This window comes from Vicugna pacos, chromosome 8 (genome assembly GCF_048564905.1).
Source record: "Vicugna pacos chromosome 8, VicPac4, whole genome shotgun sequence".
NCBI classification, from domain to species: Eukaryota; Metazoa; Chordata; class Mammalia; order Artiodactyla; family Camelidae; genus Vicugna; species Vicugna pacos.
In genome coordinates, this window is record NC_132994.1 from 3599819 (window position 1) to 3620570 (window position 20752).

The 20752-nt window shown below is 38.5% G+C and overlaps 1 protein-coding gene across 1 annotated transcript in view; it reads right to left on the minus strand.

Annotated features, from left to right (window-relative positions):
- Nucleotides 1-20752, minus strand: part of COL19A1 (collagen type XIX alpha 1 chain) — a 332279-nt gene that overhangs the window by 289308 nt on the left and 22219 nt on the right. The window contains exons 3-4 of the mRNA XM_072965486.1: nucleotides 17819-17893; nucleotides 16794-16893 (exon numbers count right to left, since the gene is read on the minus strand). Of these exons, the coding sequence (XP_072821587.1) occupies nucleotides 16794-16893; nucleotides 17819-17893 (175 nt within the window). The remainder of the gene's footprint in view (nucleotides 1-16793; nucleotides 16894-17818; nucleotides 17894-20752) is intronic.

The following is a 20752-nucleotide window of genomic DNA, read 5'->3' on the forward strand; positions in this document are numbered from 1 at the left end:
ACCACTAAGGGATTTACTGCATAGGACTTTAAGAATGGATTATATTTGTCTAAAGAGCATAATAACTAGATTATCTAGATCTTCTTTTCCACTTGACAAATTAAAAATCCTATCCTCATCAACATTTATTTAAAATCACTAGAAAACACAAATAAAATGATGATGTCTATAAGGCCTCTGTATTTTAGGAAAGATCTTGACATAGATGAATCATTTACTCACTCTGTGTGTGTACAAATGTTACCAAATATTCAGTGGAAGTCTGTGTCCGCTGCCTTTTGTATACGTGGTATGAACTCAGATACTGACATTCTCCCTATGAAGTGCTTTCACTGACAAGCCAAAACATTTAGTACTCTGCCAGAGCTTTCTTCCTCTCTGGAAAATGCTTGTGTTTATACAACACAAGCTCTGTTACCATTAAAAACATTCCCTAGAAACCCGTCATGCATTACTAACAAATTGTCTAATAATTAATTCTCTTCTTGGGAAACACAGAACAGAGATCTACAGGAATTATTATAAAGCTTGGAAGTTTAAATAGGGAAGGCACCAGGAGGGAGGAATTAAGTCCAGAGCAGGGAACACCCTTGAGTTAGCCAGACTGAGAGGAGAGGTCATTGCTGTGAGCCCTGGGCAGCAAAAGTGTCCCTGGAAGGCAGTGGGTGTTCATTAGGAAAGTCCCCAAAATAAGGAGGTGATGCCAAAGGGGAGATGGAACCACAATAAGCCTTGACCATTTCCTTTACGTGAACTGCGGGCTCACATCCCAAATCCCAACTCGGCATCTCTGCTTGGATATGAAAGGCATCTCTAATGAAATCATGGGAATTGAACTTTCGGTTTCCTGCCAAACATACCTCTTCACAAGGATTCTACACGTCAATAAAGCCATGGACATTCACAAATACCAGAAGTCGTACCTGACTCTTGTCTTTCTTTCATGAACCCCAACCCCATCTAACGCATCAACAAGTCCCACTGTTTCTACCACCAAATAGACCCTGACTCTGCCCATTCTCTTCAGCTCCACCATCACTTCCTACTCTAAGCTGCCACCACCTTGCCCCAGACTCTTGTAGTATGTCCTGATCCTTCTCCCTCTCTCCCCTCCCTTGAAGTCTAGCCTCCACACAGCAGCTGGAATGAGCTATTTAAATAAAAATCAGGCCACGTCCCTCCCTTACTTATCACCTCCTTGCAGTGCCCTGTGGCTCCTAGAATTAAATGCATGTCGCTGATCATGGCTCCCAAGGCCTACGTGCTCTGATCCGTGCTCTGACCCCTGCCTTCCTCTGACACATCATCTCCTGCTCCAGTCTCCATGTGGTACCCATAGTCTAGTCACAATGACCTGAAACATGTTCCTTGAACACATCATTCTCACTGAGGCCTTGGGTCTTTCTACCTCCTGTTTTCTTTTCCAGGATGGTTCTTTCCAGAAGTTGTCACTTAGATTCTTCTCCATACTATTCAGGTCTTATCTAACATCCTTTCCTCTGAAAGATCTACAGAAATGTAACACTCACCTTGTTTTGTTTTCTTCATAGGCTTATAACTACTTGACTTTTTTAAAAAAGGTGGGTGTGGGAAATGGCTCAGTGGTAGAGTGCATGCTTAGTGTGCCCAAGGTCCTGGGTTCAATCCCCAGTACTTCCACTAAAAAATAAATTAAAATTTTAAAAAATGTATTTAAATTTATTTTAAAAATAAATTAAAAAATTTTTAAATGTACTAATGCATTACACATGAATTTCCTGTCTCCAACCACCAGAATGGGATTTCCATGAAGACAGGGGATCTGCCAGACTTGATGCTCTAAATCAAGCACCTGGACTAGTACCTGGCACAGAGGAGGCACTTATAAAAATGTGTTCCACTCAGGGAAAATCCACGACGATGCCTGTGGCCAGTCCTAGTAGATGCAAGCACCTGTATTCAGGATAATGTCTAAAAGACACTTGTCTTAAAGTCAAACCCTTGGGAGATGGTGCCACATCACATTCAGCAGGAAAACAGCAGAAGGAAAAGCCAAGCCCTATGAGATCCTAAAGCAGGGGAATCAAAAAGTTGGACAGAAAACAATTCCAGAAACAAACGCAATCTGTATTCACACTTTCGAAAAGAAGTCTCAAATTTCTACAGGCTACCACAAAATAGAATCACTGTTGCAAGAAGATTTCTCCAAAAGCGTCCTTTTGAATGGCAGATCCCAGTGCTTGGAGATGTTTCAGTTCTGAGAAACCACACATGATAGCTTCCGGTCTGTCCTCCATGGCTAAAGCTGGAAGAGACCTCAGTCGTGATTTACATCGATCATCGCACTTGATAAATGAGATATTAAAGCCACAGAAGTTAAATGCCTGCCCCACCAACACTGCCAGACAGAGGTCAGGATGGGACTTGAACTCGGGACTCCTAATTCCAAGGTCAGATTTTTCCAGTAGATCAAGTTGCTTGCATCCTCTGGCTTAAGGATAAAATTTCCTTCGTCATTACCGACCTGACTTAAAAGTAATGTTTTGGGACTCCCAGGGAGAAAAAAACTATGTTCTGAGTATTGGATGGGCCAGGGATGATGTAAATAAATATAAAATATTAATGTCAAGATATGAATAAATAAAATGTTTACCATCATACTATAATATTCACAACAACAATAAATCCTATTCTGGGCTCTGAGCAAAAGATTCATTATGACATTTGCACATCCTAGGTGACCAGTAGCCCTGAAGGGTAGATTATTACAGTTCCTCCTTCTAATGATATTTTGAGCACAGATCAGGAAGTATCATAAACCACATAGCAAAATCTTTAAAACACGGATTGTGTCTGTTGGATTTTGGGAAAGATATGCATGCTACAGAAGGTAATAACAGTCAGGAATATTTTCTGTGTGTTCCTTAGAGATCATTTCTTAGAAAAATTAAGATTTTTACCAAGCATTTCCTTCAAAATGAGGCCAATTTAGGGGAGAGAGTAAAAATTATGAAAACAGTGTATACACAAATAACTAAGTGATATAAAGAAAAGCAAATGACCAGTAGCCACATGAAAAAACAAATGGCTAACAGGCACACACACACACACAAAAAGCTCAATACTGCTAATTATCAGAGAAATGTAAATCAAAAGTTCAATGAGGTATCACCTCACACCAGTCAGAATGGCCATGATTAAAAAGTTCATAAACAATAAATGCTGGAGAGGCTGTGGAGTAAAGGGAACTTTCCTACACTGTTGGTGGGAATGTAGTTTGGTTTTGCCATTATGGAGAGCAGTATGGAGATTCCTCAAAAAACTGAAAATAGACTTACCCTATGATCTAGCAATCCCACTTTTAGGCATGTATCAGGAGGGAACTCTAATTTGAAAAGATATCTGAAATTGACCCAACACTGTAAACTGACTATAACTCAATTAAAAAAAAGAAAATTATAAAAAATAAAAAAATTTAAAAATAAAATTATAAAAAAAGAAAAGAAAAGAAATCTGCATCCCAATGTTCACAGCAGCACTATTTCCAATAGTCAAGACATGGAAACAACCTAAATGTCCATCGACAGATGACTAAATAAAGAAGTTGTGGTATATTTATACAGTGGAATACTACTCAGCCATAAAAAAGAATAAAATAATGCCATTTGCAGCAACATGGATGGACCTGGAGATCCTCATTCTAAGTGAAGTAAGCCAGAAAGAGAAAGAAAAATATCATATGATATCACTTATATGTGGAATCTTAAAAAAATAACACAAATGAACTTATCTACAAAACAGAAAGAGACTCACATAGAAAACAAACTTATGGTTACCAGAGGGGAAAGACAGTGGGAAGGGATAAAGTAGGTGTTCGAGATTTGCAGATAGTAACTACTACATATAAAATAAACAAGTTTCTACTGTAGAGCACAGGGAACTATATTCAATATCTTGTAGTGACCTATAATGAAAAAGAATATGAAAAGGGATATATGTATGTATATGTATGACCGAAACATGATGTTGTATACCACAAATTTACACAACATTGTTATCTGACTATACTTCAATTAAAAAAAAAGTATGAAGTGGTCTGATTAAAAAGTGCCTCTGTGTTTGTCCTACTGGTGAGAAGTAACACGTTGGGATTTTACTACCTTAAGAAGAACATTAACAGAATGGTTACCTAATGAAAAAGATAGCTAATTCCCAAAAATGTGGAAATAATGATCATAAATGTGACTACTTCAAATGATTATAGAAAGAAAGAGAAGCCTTAGTACTGACCCTTCATCAAGGCTTCCCTGACCCAGGGATCAGTGCCAACTTCCATTCCATGCATCCCCCGAGGTGCCAGAATTGATGCCTAACACAGCAATACACAAAGTCAACTTCATGAAGGTGAGATGTCAGGTCTCTCAAGGACACAAGGATGTCACTCAACAAATAATGGGTGTTCCTGGCTGTCCAATGGATGAGAAACCAATAAGCATGGCCTTAGGAGTTGATAAACTTTGCTTTTTCACACTCCCTTCCAAATGGGGAGCCCTGTAAGCACGGGAAAGTGGGGGAAGCCAGGTAAGCCATAAAACTTCAAAATAATGCACTCCTTTCCAGTACATGCAAACATGTCTTGATAAAGTTGTTTCATGGGGAGATGGAATTAAGGAGTAGATCTCATTTCTTCCCCACTATGCCCTTGTGGGAAGTGTCAAGAAGAATAATGGGGAGTGGGTATAGCTCAGCAGTAGGGCATGTGCTTAGCATGCATGAGGTCCCGGGTTCAATTCCCCCAACCTCCAAGAATAATAATAATAATAATAATAATAATAATAATAATAATAATAATAATAATAATAATAATAATAATAATAATAATAATAATAATGAAGAAGAAGAAGAAGGAGAAGAAGAAGAAGAAGGAGAAGGAGAAGAAGAAGGAGAAGAAGTAAATACAGACAGACCATGATGAAGCTTATAAATGTTCTTCCTTCTTAGTCTATTAAGTCATTGGCAGCTTCATAGTACAAGTTCAATTTGATGTATTTGTTCAGTATTCCTAAAAGAGCCTTCTTTTGTCATATGGAAAGTAACATGTCTGTTTCATGAAGAGAAAAATAAAGGACAAAACCCATCTACAGAATAAGAAAGGATTAGGAAGAAAAACCCATAACTACCAGTGTCCTTTTGTTTTTAAACTTTTTTCTTAATTGAATATAGTTAGTTTACAATGTTGTGTCAATTTCTGGTGTACAGCATAGTGCTTCAGTCATACATATACATACATGTATTCCTTTTTAGATTCTTTTTCATTATAGCTTTCTGCAAGATATTGAATGTAGTTCCCTGTGCTCTACAGTAGAAACTTGTTTATCTGTTTTATATACAGTAGTTGGTAGCTGCAAGTCTTCTGTTCTTTTACCTAAGTAAATAATAAGGAGTTTTACCTAACTAAAGAATTAAGACAAGGAGTGAAATGTGAAAAAGAAAAAAGAAACAAAACAAAGGAAGAAACTTGCACAATTCCAGTGCTCATCGACTGAAGAACAAGTGGGCATAATTATTCTAGAGAAATTTCATTTTGTAGGTGGTGTTTCAACAATCGAGTGTGATATAATGCAGAGAACAAAGTGTTTTAAAAGTTTAGTTACTCATTACAATGGTTCCCGGGGTAAGTCTTCCACCAGCTCATAGCACAAGCCTTGAAGCAAAGCCCTTTTTTTCAAAGGCTATTTTGGTAGAGCCATAGTGAGTTTTCCAGATCATATTTAGCATGACCAACATTTATTTATTTTTTTCTTTAAAAATAATATAGCTAAACGGAAAAAAATCTATTTTTAAATATCAAGAACTGGCTTCCAAATTAATTCTTCCATTCTAAACCAGCGTGAGGCAGGGTTTATGAAGAAACTTCCGTATTTACAAGTATCACTGGGGCCTTGGACTTGCTGAATATCTTCCAGGAAGGGAAATCTGATACAAGTTACATTTCCTGAGAGTGAAGTGAGAGATGCCTGGAGTTTATAGTAAGTCATTTCTTTCCCAGCTGACATCCACCATCACCTGTCACGTTACAAGCAATTTGGCTTGCGGGCCCTGGAGGGTTTGTCTGAAATACCTTCCCCTCTGAGCTGGGGTGTGACTTTTGAGGTCCACAGCCACCGAGACTCGGAACTCTTAGCCTTTCTGTGTTTGCTGAGGGGATTCAGACAGATAGGTTGTTAATGGGGAAACAAAGCTTGGATGAGTCTCTAATAATCTTACTCCTGTTCCGATTAGCACTCACTTGTTCATTGTGACATTGTAAGTGCCTTCCCTGTGAAAACGAGTTCTCCTGTTAGATGTTACGTACATAACAAAAATCAAGGATGGACCGGAGAAGCAGCTCTTCAGAAAGGCTTTGAAGGCTGGTTTTTTGAGTGTCTCCCACCCACAATAGGTCCTCTGAACTGTCATGTCCTTCTGAATCTGGGGATTTGGCTCCTGCTCCAGGATCAGCCCCGGGGGTCCCAGATGGTGACCAAAAGCTGTGATTTTCCCCGTGGCAGATACTCAGGGTTTTTTTTTTTTCCCTTAAAATGTAACGTTCTTACTCCCATATCTTCCCTTTTTTGAAAACAGCTTTGTTGGGGGAGGGTATAGCTCCGTGGTAGAGCAGGTGCTTAGCATGCATGAGGTCCTGGGTTCAATCCCCAGTCCCTCCATTAAAATAAATAAATAACATAATTAACCCTCAAAATAATAATAAAGTAAAAATAAATGTCCCCCTTAAAAAAGAAAGAAGTAATGGTGACTATGTCACGAAATATTTCTTCCCACACAGCTGTCCTAAGCAAAGGGAATCTTACAGTCTTACCACGGGTAAGTTAGAAGAGCGACGGTCGATGTGAAGGTAATAGAGAGGACTGCCTAGGAGCCACATTGCCAAACTTTTGAGCCCCACAGAGGAAGGAGTGCCAAGAATTGTCTGAATTATGTTGGTTAAATACACTGTGAGACTCTGCCTAAGTAGCATTGCCTGGGGGCCCGGGGAACACGTAGAGAGAGGGTCACTGAACCCACGCCGCCACCCTCTGAAGCACACACACACAGCCCCGCTCAGCCACAGGCCCCAGGGCAACTTCAGCCCTGGAAAGCTGAGGATAAACAGACATGAAGAGAGGTTGGCTGGGACCCAGGGAGAAGCATTTTTATGGAGGGGACTCACAGGCAGGGGTGACACACACTGACAAGGAGATTAGGACGCAGGAACAAAAGTCTGCTTGTTTTTGAATGTGAGCGTGTGCGCCCCATTCATGGGTCTCCCAGAAGTCGTAAGAGTAGCCTTTCAGAGGCACCTGCGGTTCCAGAGTCGTTCAGGTAGAAGGTAGGACTCATAATAATTCAGGCTCTGGTCTTAGGATGACAGGATTTGAACCCACACACTAATGAGTCCTGGAAATATTTAGATTATCTGAGCTGGAATGAGATCCACATCATATAAAAAGTAGTTTAGAAGTGTAGTGGTGAGGTATCACCTCACACCAGTCAGAATGGCCATCATTAAACAGTTCACTGATGATAAATATTGGAGAGAGTGTGGAGAAAAAGGAACCTTTCTGTACTGTTGGTGAGAATGTCATTTCGTGCAGCCACTATGGAGGACAATATGGAGATGCCTCAAAAGACTAAAACTAGATGTACCATATGATTCAGGAATCTGACTCCTGGGCATATATCCAAAGGGAGCCTTAATTCAAAGATACATGCACCCCAATGTTCATAGCAGCACTATTCACAATAGCCAAGACATGGAAACAACTCAAATGTCGGTCAACAGATGACTGGATAAAGAAGATGTATATATACGCACACAACAGAATACTACTTAGCCATAAAAAAGAATAGAATAATGCCATTTGCAGCAACATGGATGGACCTAGAGATTGTCAGAAAGAGAAAGAAAAATACCATATGATATCACTTATATGTAGAACCTTTAAAAAAGGACACAAATGAACTTATCTACAAAACAGAAACTGACTCACAGACATAGAGAACAAACTTATGGTTACCACGGGGTAAAAGGGGTGGGAAGGGATAAACTGGGAATTCGAAATTTGCACCTCTTGGGGAGTGATGGAAATGTGAGCTATTTTGATCGTGCTGGTTTCATTGGTGTAGACAGCTATCAAAAGTCATCAAATTGTACATCTGAAATATGTGTAGTTTACTGTACAGGAACCATACCACAATAAAGGTGTTTAAAAGAAAGTGTATTGGACTACAAAAAAAGAAAGGAATTTGCCTGAGGGACATAGCGAGGGTTGTGTGTACGAAGTAGGATGTGTACTAAGCTTTCTAGGAGAAGTAGGGCAGAAGTGGCGGACGGGACGGGACAGAGAGAAACGGGCGCACAAGGCAGTTCACAGCAACACTTAGGTCATTGGCAGTGGATGTGGGACAGTGGTCGCCAGCAACTCGGAAAGAGAAATGTCCACAGTGTTCCAGGAGGCCTAGTCAGGTCCGAGCGGGTGGAGGGACGTGTGAGGAAGTGAAAGTGGCCAGTCACATGATTTTTGTGAGGATCTGGGAGGAAAAGGGACTGTCGAGGGGAAATGTTTCCAGAAAAGGGAAGGACTAAGCATGTATCTGTAGACTAAGAGCCGGGATGCTGAGGAGAGGGGCATTAAAAACAGAAGGGCACAGGGGATCGGGGTGGATGGAGGTCTTAGAGGGGGCTAACAAGGGGAAGACTAAGAGGACAAGTGAAGGGGGTAATCTTGGGAAACAGGAGGTTCGCCTCAGGAGAGAACAGTGAAGCAAAGACGTTCTGACGTAAAGAGAGGAAGTCGAGATGATTCAAATAAGAGAAAAAACTTAGGGACAAAACGTCTGGTCAGTTCAATCTCATATTCAACCAACCAGATGTTAATTCTACACGGCACCCTCACATGTGCCCATGTTCTTTAAGAGTTTCCCTTGACCTGTGATGGCTTCCAAATCACACAGAGATGGCCATGGTGAGAGGAACCATTAGTCAATTATTTGAACTTTTTTTTAGTTTAAATTATGAAAACTTTAACCTACTCTGGAAAATGTATTTTAGGAAATAAGTGCTGATGACAATGAGGCAATGGACGAGGCTGCTTCCAAGATTACGTGAGTCACACAGAATAACGTTATGCAGCCTTTGGGCTACCACACTGATTTTCTGATTAGCCTTGAGGGCTAAGTTGAAAGAATTGAAATGATCATAAATTAATGGTTTATTAGTTAACATAATCATTCTTCTTTGATCAACAAACATTTCAAAGTTGATCATCAAAATCATTATATCTTACTATCTGATTCTGTGTCTGAGAATGACGTTTACACTATCCAAGGCTATTTTGTGAAACATAGAGTCCTCTCAAGACACCAAAAAAGTCCATAAAGTTGTCACAAAGTTGTTCTTAAGCAAGAGTTTAACAACACTTTTTATATCACTATAGTCAATGCTCTGGTTAGTTCATAAATTTAAGGTCATGCTTAAATTTAGGTTTACCAACCATTAAAAAGCAGTACATTTGCAACCACTGAAGGTTAATAACTAATTAATCCTCCTGGCATGTTTATGGGCCAAATAAGATTAAAGGTGATGGAAGTATGTGCTTCCATGATTTCTTTCTTTTTCTCTTCTGAAAACCTGCAGTGCACACTGTGATACCAACAGATACCTACATATAACCTACCCCCAAGTAAAACCTCTGCTGTCCCTCGTAAGATTTGATTCATAGGATAAAAAACAGGTGAAGAAAGAAAAAAATGTAATATATCATCCAACAGGGGATTAATGAATGCCTGTCAAATTGGCCCAAGCACTCAGCAAAACAGGACACCTTAATTTTATTACTATGATGGCATTTGCATTATTATGACTCCTAAGTAGTACATTTAACTGGTACTTCATTAATCTCAAGGTAAATGGCATAAGGACACTTTAAGATAGGATCATTTACATGTAATTAGTCGTAATAAAAAAGGAGATAAACTCTAGAGATCTGCTGTAGAACACTGCAACTACACTCAGAATAACATATTGTACACTTGGACGTTTGTGAAGATGGTAGATACATTCAGTGATCTTTCCAAAATAAAGTAAAATTAATATTAATGTTGTAAAATCTATAAACATATAATCAATTACTGGCAGTTTTTACTTTTCTCCCCCAAATACTGAATTACATGAAATCTGAAGGAGGAAAATCACACCTTGCTTAAAATTGATGATAATGTCAAATGCTTCCAAAACTGGTAAATGGAAATACTAAACCGAAAATCTTTCATATTATATTGCATTTCAGAAGTACTGGGGGAGGTCATTGAAAGGACGTGACCACCAGTTGACCTGTGAGCCGGACCCGGGCGATGGGAGACTCCTCACCCCCTCCCCTGACCTTGGGAAGTATGTTCTGTCCACCGTTCTCGTATTAGGAGCATTTCAAGGATGCAGCCCTGAGATAATAAAGTGACTGAGACCATCTGGATGGTACATAGAGGTTAAGGCTTCTATATAACTATGATTCTGGCAGGCAAGCGCAGAGATCTATCCGTCCTGCCCCCGCCCAAGACAAGCCTTGGAAGGAAGTCCCCTTGCTCAGTAAACCAGCCACCCGCCAATCTGGGGTGGTCTGCCTCCTTCCTCGGCCCCTCCTTGCCAATCTCCTTGCACAGGAGCCAATTTCAGTTTCACCTGGGGAACTCCCATGGTTGGGAACCAACAAGTAGCGATTTCAATATAAAGCAATTTATTATTGGAACATGCTAACATCCCTGAATCTTCTAGAGAAAAGATAAGATAGGTTCTTATTGAGACAGGAGGGGAGAGGGCAGGGCACAACCATTAAAAGAATGACACAGCAGTTAGCATTAAAATGGTGAAAGATTCAACTTCCAAGTAGACCTTGAGGACCAAGATGGCAGGAGATTTGACTTCCAGTAGAACTTGAGCTTCGTTATACGCTCACTATAATAGATTAGCAGGGCGAATGACCATTCGGAGGCTGACCATAAGAGGCCCAAAAGTGGGCGGCAGCCCAAGTCCTGGGAAATCCCTGCCCCTTCCCCAAGGAAGGTGGAATAATCCTCCCACTTGTCAACATATGAAGTTACCAAGCCCATAACAGTAGCAACACCGCATCCTGCAGCCTCTCACGCTCTAGCCTTCTGAAGTGGCCCGCACTCTGTCTATGGAGTGTGGATCTTTTACTTTAAACTAAACACCCACTCCCATGCCTCGTGGACTCCCTGGCCTTCTGAGACAGCCTGTACTCTATCTATGGAGTAGGTATTTCTCTGAATAAATTTACCTTCACTCAACTATGACTTGCTCTTGAATTCTTTCCTGCACAAAGCCAAGGACCTTCACTTGATGAGGTGCATCCCAGAGACTCACCTGGGACCTGGGACATGGCCATTCTCTCACACCCCATTTTTTTCTGTATCGTTATGATACAGAAGTAAATATTTCCATGCATTCTTAAAATCTGTATGATGATACTCTTAAAATTCTTTTCTATCTAAAATATAAAATTTTGCTAAATTGTATGATTTTAAGAATTTAGTAACTGAACCCATCAGACTTTTCTTTTCCTCTAAAGAATGAATGGCAATGACTCACCTCACATTTTTGGTATGCCAAACTTTAGTTAAGGAAATACAGTGAGGGAAGAATTGTAACAGGAAGGGACAAATCTGACTCCACATTGGATCTGTTTCTTTTACTTTAACCTTTGTATTCTATTACTTTTGCTACAAGTTAATCACTAAAAGAATGTTACTTATTGCCTGAAATAGACAGGATATCCCATTTTTAAGGCTCTGACCTTTAAGGGTATAACACTTTTCCATTCACATAGAGATAAAAAGTTGCAGAACAGAAAACAGTATTTGTCCTGTTGTAGGTTTACAAGAACACTGTGACCTGACCTACATGGACAGCTGCAAGAAGAAAGGATTCCAACACCAAGAAGTTTGCAACAACCAACCACACGCCTTCCCCTTTTAGTATAGAAGAAGCCTGAATTCTAACTTGGTTGAGATGGTTCTTTGGGGCACTAGTCTACTGTCTTTTTGGTCTGCTGGTTTTCTGAATAAAGTCACTATTCCTTTCCCCAACAACTCGACTCGATTTATTGGTCTGTCATGCACTGAGCAGTACAAGCTTGGACTTAGTAACAGAATTATGTGTAGCCATCAGTCAATCTCATATAAACAGCTGGACAACTTTTTAACTAAGTCACATTTCATTCTATGGGAAACTTCCTATCTACAAAATGATAGAATGCCCCAGATGAAAACCCAAGGGACACATAAACAGTCATTCTCTATAGTTGAATGGAATCATTAAGTAATCCTCCCCAAATGTTCAGCAATTCGAAACTTCAGTATCAGAGTCCTGAACATAATTTTGACCTCAGAATTTAACCGGTTTTGAGAACTTGGAGAGGTCCCAAAGAAGAGCAATAAAAATGAAACTTGGTTAGAAGACCGGCCCTTATGAGGAAAGGAATGAAAACATTGAAAATCAGCCTTGTGTGTGATGCTTAAGGAAGTTTAGTTTTTATGAGAGAAGCTGTCAGATTTGAGCTCTGCAGCCTAAGCTTGAATGATAGAAGGAACACGGCTCAGTTTCTTCTTGGGTCAAGGCAAGAGCAAAGTACAGGTTTTCCTTGCACTGTGTGTCTCTCCAGCAGGCTCCAGGAAGAAAAAATTAGATCCACAAGCTTCCACCAGTGTAATTCCTGAGCTGACTAAAGTGCTCAGTCCATAATAAGCTCAATAAATGTTGCATGAAGGGGTGAACTCTGGACTGGACTGAATTCATTTCGGTGACTTACTGAATGTTACCTTTTATTCACCCTTAGCAGGACAGAATATTTGGGGAAACCCTAAAACACTTAAAAATTTTTTTTATTGAAGTATATAGCCAGTTACAATGTGTCAATTTCTGGTAAACAGCATAATGTCCCAGTCATGCATATATATATACATATACATATATATTCATTTTCATATTCTTTTCATTAAAAGTTATTATAAGGTATTGAATATAGTTCCCTGTGTTATACAGAAGAAAATTTTTTTATCTATTTGTAAAACACTTAATACAGTAAGCTACAACTTTTACTTGTAATTTTATAAGTTTTTAGCTTCAGAAAACTCAGTAATAAAATTTATAAACGATAACGCCTAATGTTATTGAAGAGAGTGGGTAGTATGCAGAACAGATGGATAAGATGATAGTGGGACATAATCAGAAGGCTATATATATCAAGATCTCTAAAAATGAACTAGTAATTCAACTTCGAAAAGTCGATCTTACGGAAATAATCCTGAACAACTTTCCTGTATGTTGGAGTGCTCTTCATAATAATAAAAGTCTGAAGGTAGTGTAAATGTCCACATAGATAAGACATGCCCGTGGGGTGAATCATTCAGCAGTAGCAAAGGCCGGGGACTGATGATGCTGCAATGTACATAGCAGCTGTCCCCATATTTAGAAATATTTCCAAGGGAACTGCTAAGGTCCAGAAAACTTGAAGATCTTCTAAGAAAACTCATTATGTCTTCTAAATATATCACTTGGGGTTTCCTAGTTGCTAAGGATTATTATGTATTATAAAACACAAATGAGAATAGCTTTATCAGCTCTTTTTTTTCCCCATGTAAAGCCGTGAAACTAACTAGCCCTTCGATTCCAGAGAGCAACCACCAATTAAATGAGAGGGACAGAGTGACAACTCCTCTTCACCGGAGATCGATTTGTTTGTAAAAACAGCTAAGGGGACTGTATCTGTCAATCATGCCACCGTTTCTAGCTACACTATCCCAGCTCATGAAATCTGATTAAAGTTAATCTATGCTGATTATTTTTTTCACACGTAGCCTCCTTTCCCTCCATCCATGGGAACTGTTTCAGCTGCAAAAGCCACCATCTCACAGGAATCCTCCTGAATCAGAGAGGTTACAGACCTGAAACATACATGAGCACTCCCTTCTCCCCTTTCTTGCTAATGGGTCACAGAGCTCTAATCTGCAGACCTCAACAGGACATCAGAATCCTTCTCAACACAATGTTCTGGACAGACGTTAGCTCTCAATCACAGATTCTGAGAGATAAGGCTGTTTATCAACCTTGAATTCAGTAATAAATCAGGAAATTTATTTTTGTTACATTTTATATGTATTTATTCAATTACTACGACATTTTGATTTTTAAAAAACATGTTTCTATAGAAGCAACTAATGAAAGATAGAAACTATATAAAACCAAGAAAATAAAGTGCTTCATACCAGATACATGTTTTGTGTACATTTGCTCTCAAAACTTCACCATTTTGCCCTGATAATTGCTCAAACACAATTTAAGGATAATCAGAGTATGATCATCTGGGATATTGTTGTCAACATGTGTAGAAACAATTATTTCTTTCACACAACCAGAGATACGTGCAGACACAAGAAGCAGAGGAAATTTCCTCTAAAAAGATAACTAGAAACCTAAGTAGCATGCTAACTCACATCTTTTAAAGCCCCAGATACCTACCACTTGCTAAGGAATACTGAAGAATGGCCATGAACTGAAAATAAAAGCAAACATGGAAAGCCCTTCAGATGTCTCCTAAGCCTGTGCCACGTTTGGGGGACAACAGGTTCATCTGAAGGGCCCTTTCAAGAGCTGTCTTTGGGGTCCCCACATTAAGCCAGGTTCAAGGCACTAAGTATGCCCAGTGGTTATCTGACCAACACACTTGTTAGACAGCTCTGCTCCTACACCTCACCTGGAAGATGCCAGAGCAACAGAAACAAGCTCAGGCCCAGAAAGGATCTCAATTTCCATATAAAACAGCATCTGCCCCTTCCCAGGCTGATTCTGCAAATGTATAAATAGCGGCAACTTTACTCTGGTCTCATTGAAAAATCAAAATGGCATCGTGCAAAAAGAGCCCCCAGCACACTTGGCTCCCTGAGTGAGATGTAAGCGGAGATCAGCCAAGCTACTTGACACTCGCTGGTCGGCTTAACCAGATACTCTCCGGTTTCCTGTAGCAGAGTTCCCAGGGTTCTGCTGTGCAGAGCCGGAGAGTTCACTTAACGTTGATTGCCCAGCAATCGCATGGTGATTTAGATCCAAAGGTTGGAAAATACATTTCAAGTCGTGCCTAATATTTATTATCATGCATATGCAGAGGGAATGGCAGTGTCTAAATGGGGCAGCGAGTTTTCCCATGTAGCTAGTTAAAATGAGCTGAGTTGTCTTAGATACATGCTCAGTGAATTTTAAAAGACGTACACTCCACTAGTCATCTGGCCAGAAACAGGGGAAGAAGGTGAGAGCGAAAATGCATTTTAATTTTTGAAAGAGAATTTATTGCCTTTCTTAAATTCATTAATTAAAATTATCTATTACTAGTTTAGAAACATCTAAACCAATGTGTATGAAATATACATGAGATATTTCTTTACTACATATGAATACCCAAACCCAAAGCTGTCCTGCCCTGAGGGTTTAACGTCTGCATGCAAAGCCACCTACAGGCTTTTAAGCCACCCAGGAGAGCACAGATCTGTACAGTGACATCTGCTAAATACTCCACCAGACAATTGCCTGTCACACCCCCCTGATATCAAATTACCCTCTTCCTTAGCACTCTGATTTCTTACCAATTAAGGAGCAGTTTACTTTTAAGGAACCATGTCACTAAACTGAAAGTATCACAAAACAGAAGGTTTAAAAGAAACTTCTCTCAAAAAAAAATGTGAGTTAGTAACTTGGTTTATACGGCGCATCTGAGGATAGGCAACAAGATAATTAATGCTATTTCCCTTCGAGAATTCAAATGCTGAGATTCTCAACAACCCTACCCGGTAACTTAAATATTAGGCAACTCATTGGGAAGGGAAAATATTCATACACGTTTTCACACAAGAACATCTGTGTTGCATTTAAACCAAACAGAATTTTGATGCTTTTTTTCATTGCAGTGGATTCCCATATTAGAATGTTCCTCTTGGACTCCAGCTGAATGTCATGACCATAAATGCTATATCCGCCTTCCTGATGACACAAGCTTTCTGAATTACTCTTTACCCATCCTCCAATTACGTACTGTCAACCACATGGGGAATCATCATCGCCCTATATAACTGCCGATCAGCTGTCAGTAGTTAAATGGCAAGTGGTTCTTTCTTTCTAATCCCATGTTTATCAGGAAAAAAAGAATGATAAAGATAATAAACCAATGGCTGCAAAAAAAACCTTCAGTAAGTCCATTTCGAAATGAAATGAATATCAAGGCCAAAAAAAAGGTTTTATTTACCATTTACACAATGTATAAAATGAATATATATAATAAGGGCTAAGTTCTTTGATTTTAGTTTATCATGAAGCTTATCTACATGCATGAGACATGTGGAAATAAATATAACAAAATCTGGCTTTTGTCGCTAAGTCTACATTGTGTCTGGTGTTAAAAATTCATATTTTAAACTCTACTTTTGGTTATGTCTATTTCAACATAAATAATGTGTCTTCAAAACGGATTTAATTACTGTTCCCTAAAGATTACGCCTCTGTCTGTACATGAAAATTTACACCATAGAACAAGATTAGTCTGCAAAGATGACTGAAAACCACAACTATACAAACAGCACATTTACCACTGCACGCAGGCGAGTATGATTCTATTGAGAAGACTTTTCATTTTTCAACAAATTATTTGAAATCTCTTTAGAAATTAGTTTACATAGTAGGATACTATATGGTAAAGAAAAGCTCTGTTACTTACATGGTGTCTCTAATAAGAAGCGAACTTCCCAATTTGAAGCAGGTTTTATCACCTTCACAAAACACACGTCTCAGAGAGAAGCTCTCACCTAGGTCGAAACCTGTGAAGTGTGAGAAGTGATTTAATCCAGCAGTTTTACTAAATTTAGTTATCACATAGAAATATTTTACTGATTTTTAAATAGGATTTTTTTTTTGCAGCCCTTATCTATAGACCAATTGATTTGAAGCCAAATCCTGCTGCTCAGGATTAGCAAACTTTATTTCATTTTCCTCTGTTTAGGATACAGGAGGACAAAATATGTTTCCAAACATTCAAATATTAATTTTCTTTGATGCAGGAGTTATTCTAAATGAATCATCAGAGTAGTTTATTGTAGCAACTCTGATTTTCTAAGATAGAAAATTAGTTAAGCAAAAAAAAAATACAGCCAATCAATTGATAGCTAAGCAGTCCTTTAAAAAAATCATGCTTCAGAAAAATGTATGTTGATGTGGGGAAATGCTTGGATTTCAAAAGCAGCATATGTATTATGATTATGTGTGCATGACGGGTTGAGGGGAGAGAAAATGGAGGATCAATGGAAAAATGAGAAAAAGAAAGGAAGGAAGGAAGGGAGGTAGGAAGGAAGGCAGAAGGAAGGAAGGGAGGAAGGAAGGAAGGAAGGGAGAAGGAAGGAAGGGAGGAAGGAAGGAATGTTACAGCAACGCGGGATTCATATTTGGGTAGTGAAATCTTTCTCATGCATTTTCCTCCATTCAAAATTTCTACAGTGTATACAACTTTCATGATTTTAAATAACTTTTGTTTTCCAAGAGGGTGAGTTGTTGGTGGTCTTAGGGTAAACAATACATAACTCTGCTCTCAGCATTTTTTGTACATCATCCATCTCCCTTGCTTTCAATTTTTTTAACATTGGTGTTATCATCTTAAGTTACAGTGTCACAGAGTCACCCACAGTATATCACATGTTTGGTGATAATTTTACCCAAAAATGCTTCTTTGTAAAGGATTATAATGCTTACCTGAAACTTCCAGTTTGTCTCTGTTGTCTTCTGTAAACTGATGTCCCTCTGTTCTCAGTAGAGGACATTGCTTTTCTATTACAAGAAAAAAGTATTGAGGATTTTCACTACACTTTCCATTAGTTTTTTCAAATAAATTTGAATCATACAATACAATCAGAAATGAAAGATAAGATGGAAATAAATTAAACCATTTTATTAAATTTCTTTTTAATAAGGATAGAGTATTACCTACCTCATAGTGTGTTCGTGAGGATTGCATGTGGTTATATATGTGAAGTTGTTCAGAACAGTCCCTGGTACACAGGGAATGCGTGTCAGTGTTACATAGTTACAATTATGTTACTCTAATGTTCTAATAGTTGCTGTATACTTGACATTAGGAAATGAGCCAGCTTTAGTATTATTAAATATTCATATTCAAGGTATATTCTAATATTAAACGCAGTGAACTTGCAGCAACATGGATGGACATGGAGATCATCATTCTAAGTGACGTAAGACAGAAAAATGATATGATATCACTTATATGTGGAATCTAAAAAAAAAAATGAACTTATTTACAAAACAGAAACAGACTCACAGACATAGAAAACAAACTTACGATTACCAGGGGGGAAGAGAATGGGAAGGGATAAACAGAGTTGGAGATTTGCAAATACTAACTACTATATATAAAATAGATGAACAACAAGTTTCTTCTTTATAGCCCAGGGAACTATATTAACTATCTTGTAGTAACCTATAATGAAATAGAATATGAAAAGGGATATATGTATGTATATGTATGACTGGAATATTATGCTGTACACCAGAAACTGACATAACATTGTAAACTGACTATATTTCAATAAAATAAATAAATAAATGCAGTGACCTACTGCCATTTTAACAGAACTTTGATTCAGGTTTTGGTATTAGGTGATATTAAACTTTAGAGCAGAAGGGGACTACTATGGACAAAATGTGTCCTCTGAAAAAATGCATATACTTAAGTCTTAATCCCACTGCGATGGTATTTGGAGGTGGGCCTTTGGGAGGTGATCAGGTTTGGATGAGGTCATAGAGGGTGGAGCTTTTGTAATGGAACTGATATCCTTATAAGGGGATGGAGAAACAGGAGCTCTTTCTCTCTCTCTGCCTTGTGAGGCAGCGAGGAGGAGGGCATCACCAGAACTTGGCTCTGGGCACCTGACCTCAGATGTCTGAGCCTCCAGAGCCGTGTGACATACACATCTGTTGTTTAAGCCACCAATCCTATGGTATTCCTGTTAGAGCAGTCTGAACTGATTAAGGCAGCGACACAAAGGGAAGTCATTAAAATAAAAATACAAAGCCAAAGTGAAGACCTCTGCCATACAAAAGTGGCCTATAATGACCAAAGAATGAGACAAAAATCACTGAGAACAAACTAAAGATGTGCTAAGGCAATTAATGATATTCAAAGAAATAGAAGATAAAGTTAGCCTCCACTCACAGTGATTATGCATTTGATACCACCACAACACACTAATATGGTAATGTTCATGCATATACTAATTTTTTTTATTATCTGGGATATGTTTAAATTTAAATTGGTCTTGATTCTAGGAAGTTTATAGCCAATTCAGACAAAATTGCAGCCAAATTTTAGAATATCCCAGGGTAACTGTACAACTGGAAGATTCTTGAGCAAAATTGATGCACAATTTTGGTGTCATGCAATCAGAAGCTTAATCTTCCACATCTAAAAATTAGATTTTGGTTAATGATGTTGAAGGTTTTATTACAGAGAGGAGATAAACTGCTGAAAACCAAATTGCTCTCCTGCTCTGTGGAAAGTGGAAACTACCAGTTCTCCTTGTTAACTGTTCAGTTTCTCAGCATTTCATTTAACAAATGTAGCCCAGACCTCAGGGGTGGTGACAGAGCATCAGCTTACTATATTTAACTAGAAGAATAAATCAGATTATAAATCATGCTACCACTTAATCAGATCTAAAAGCTGCAATATACACAATTAAAATTACAGCACTGAATAATTTTAGAGATTACTTAGCTACTTTGGAAATTCCTCTCTCAGAGATCTGAACATGATTGCAGGTCCTAAATAATAATAACAAAGCTGGAAAATTTGTAAACATTACTCTTTTTTTGGGGGAGAAAATTGAAATCATACCCATTTTGTAATCTGAGTTCATAATTGTTTTTATAAAAACCAAACACCTCATCGAGATCTCTGGCACTGAAAACTATAGAAAGTTGCAGACAGAAATAAAAGCCTAAGTAACTGAATGGATTAACCAAGTATTTAGGCTGGAAGACTCAATACTGTTGAGACGTCAATTCTTAATTTTATCTCTAGTTTTAGTGCAATATCAGTGAACATCCCAACAGGCTGTGCGTGTGTGTCTGTGACTGTGTATATGTGAGAACTGACAAGCTGATCCTCAAATTGATATATAACTCCCAAACAACTAGAATAGCTAAGGCAAAACTGAAGAGAAAGAAGCTGGAGAATGCACACAATCAGACACGGGGTATTTTTATACCCAGCTGTTGGTGCACCTATAGATAACTAGACCAATGGAAGGGATAGTTCAAACAGAGGTCTGTACACATATGGTCTCCTTATTTACCACAAAAGGGCCACTGCAACTCAATGGGAAAAGGATTGTCTCTTCAATCAGTGATTTTGGGTCCACTGAATGCCCATATAGAAAAACACTGAAACTTGACCCTTAGCTCACACCACCAACAGAAATTAATGAGAGATGATCTTAGATTTAAACATAAAAGGTAAAATGATTAAGGACTACAGAAAGACATGAAATCTTTATGAACTTGGAGTAGAAAGATTTCTTGATAGGGACAGAGAAAGCACTAATTATAAAAGATTGATAAATGGGACTACATTAAAATTAAAATCTGAACAATCAAAAGACAACATTAAAA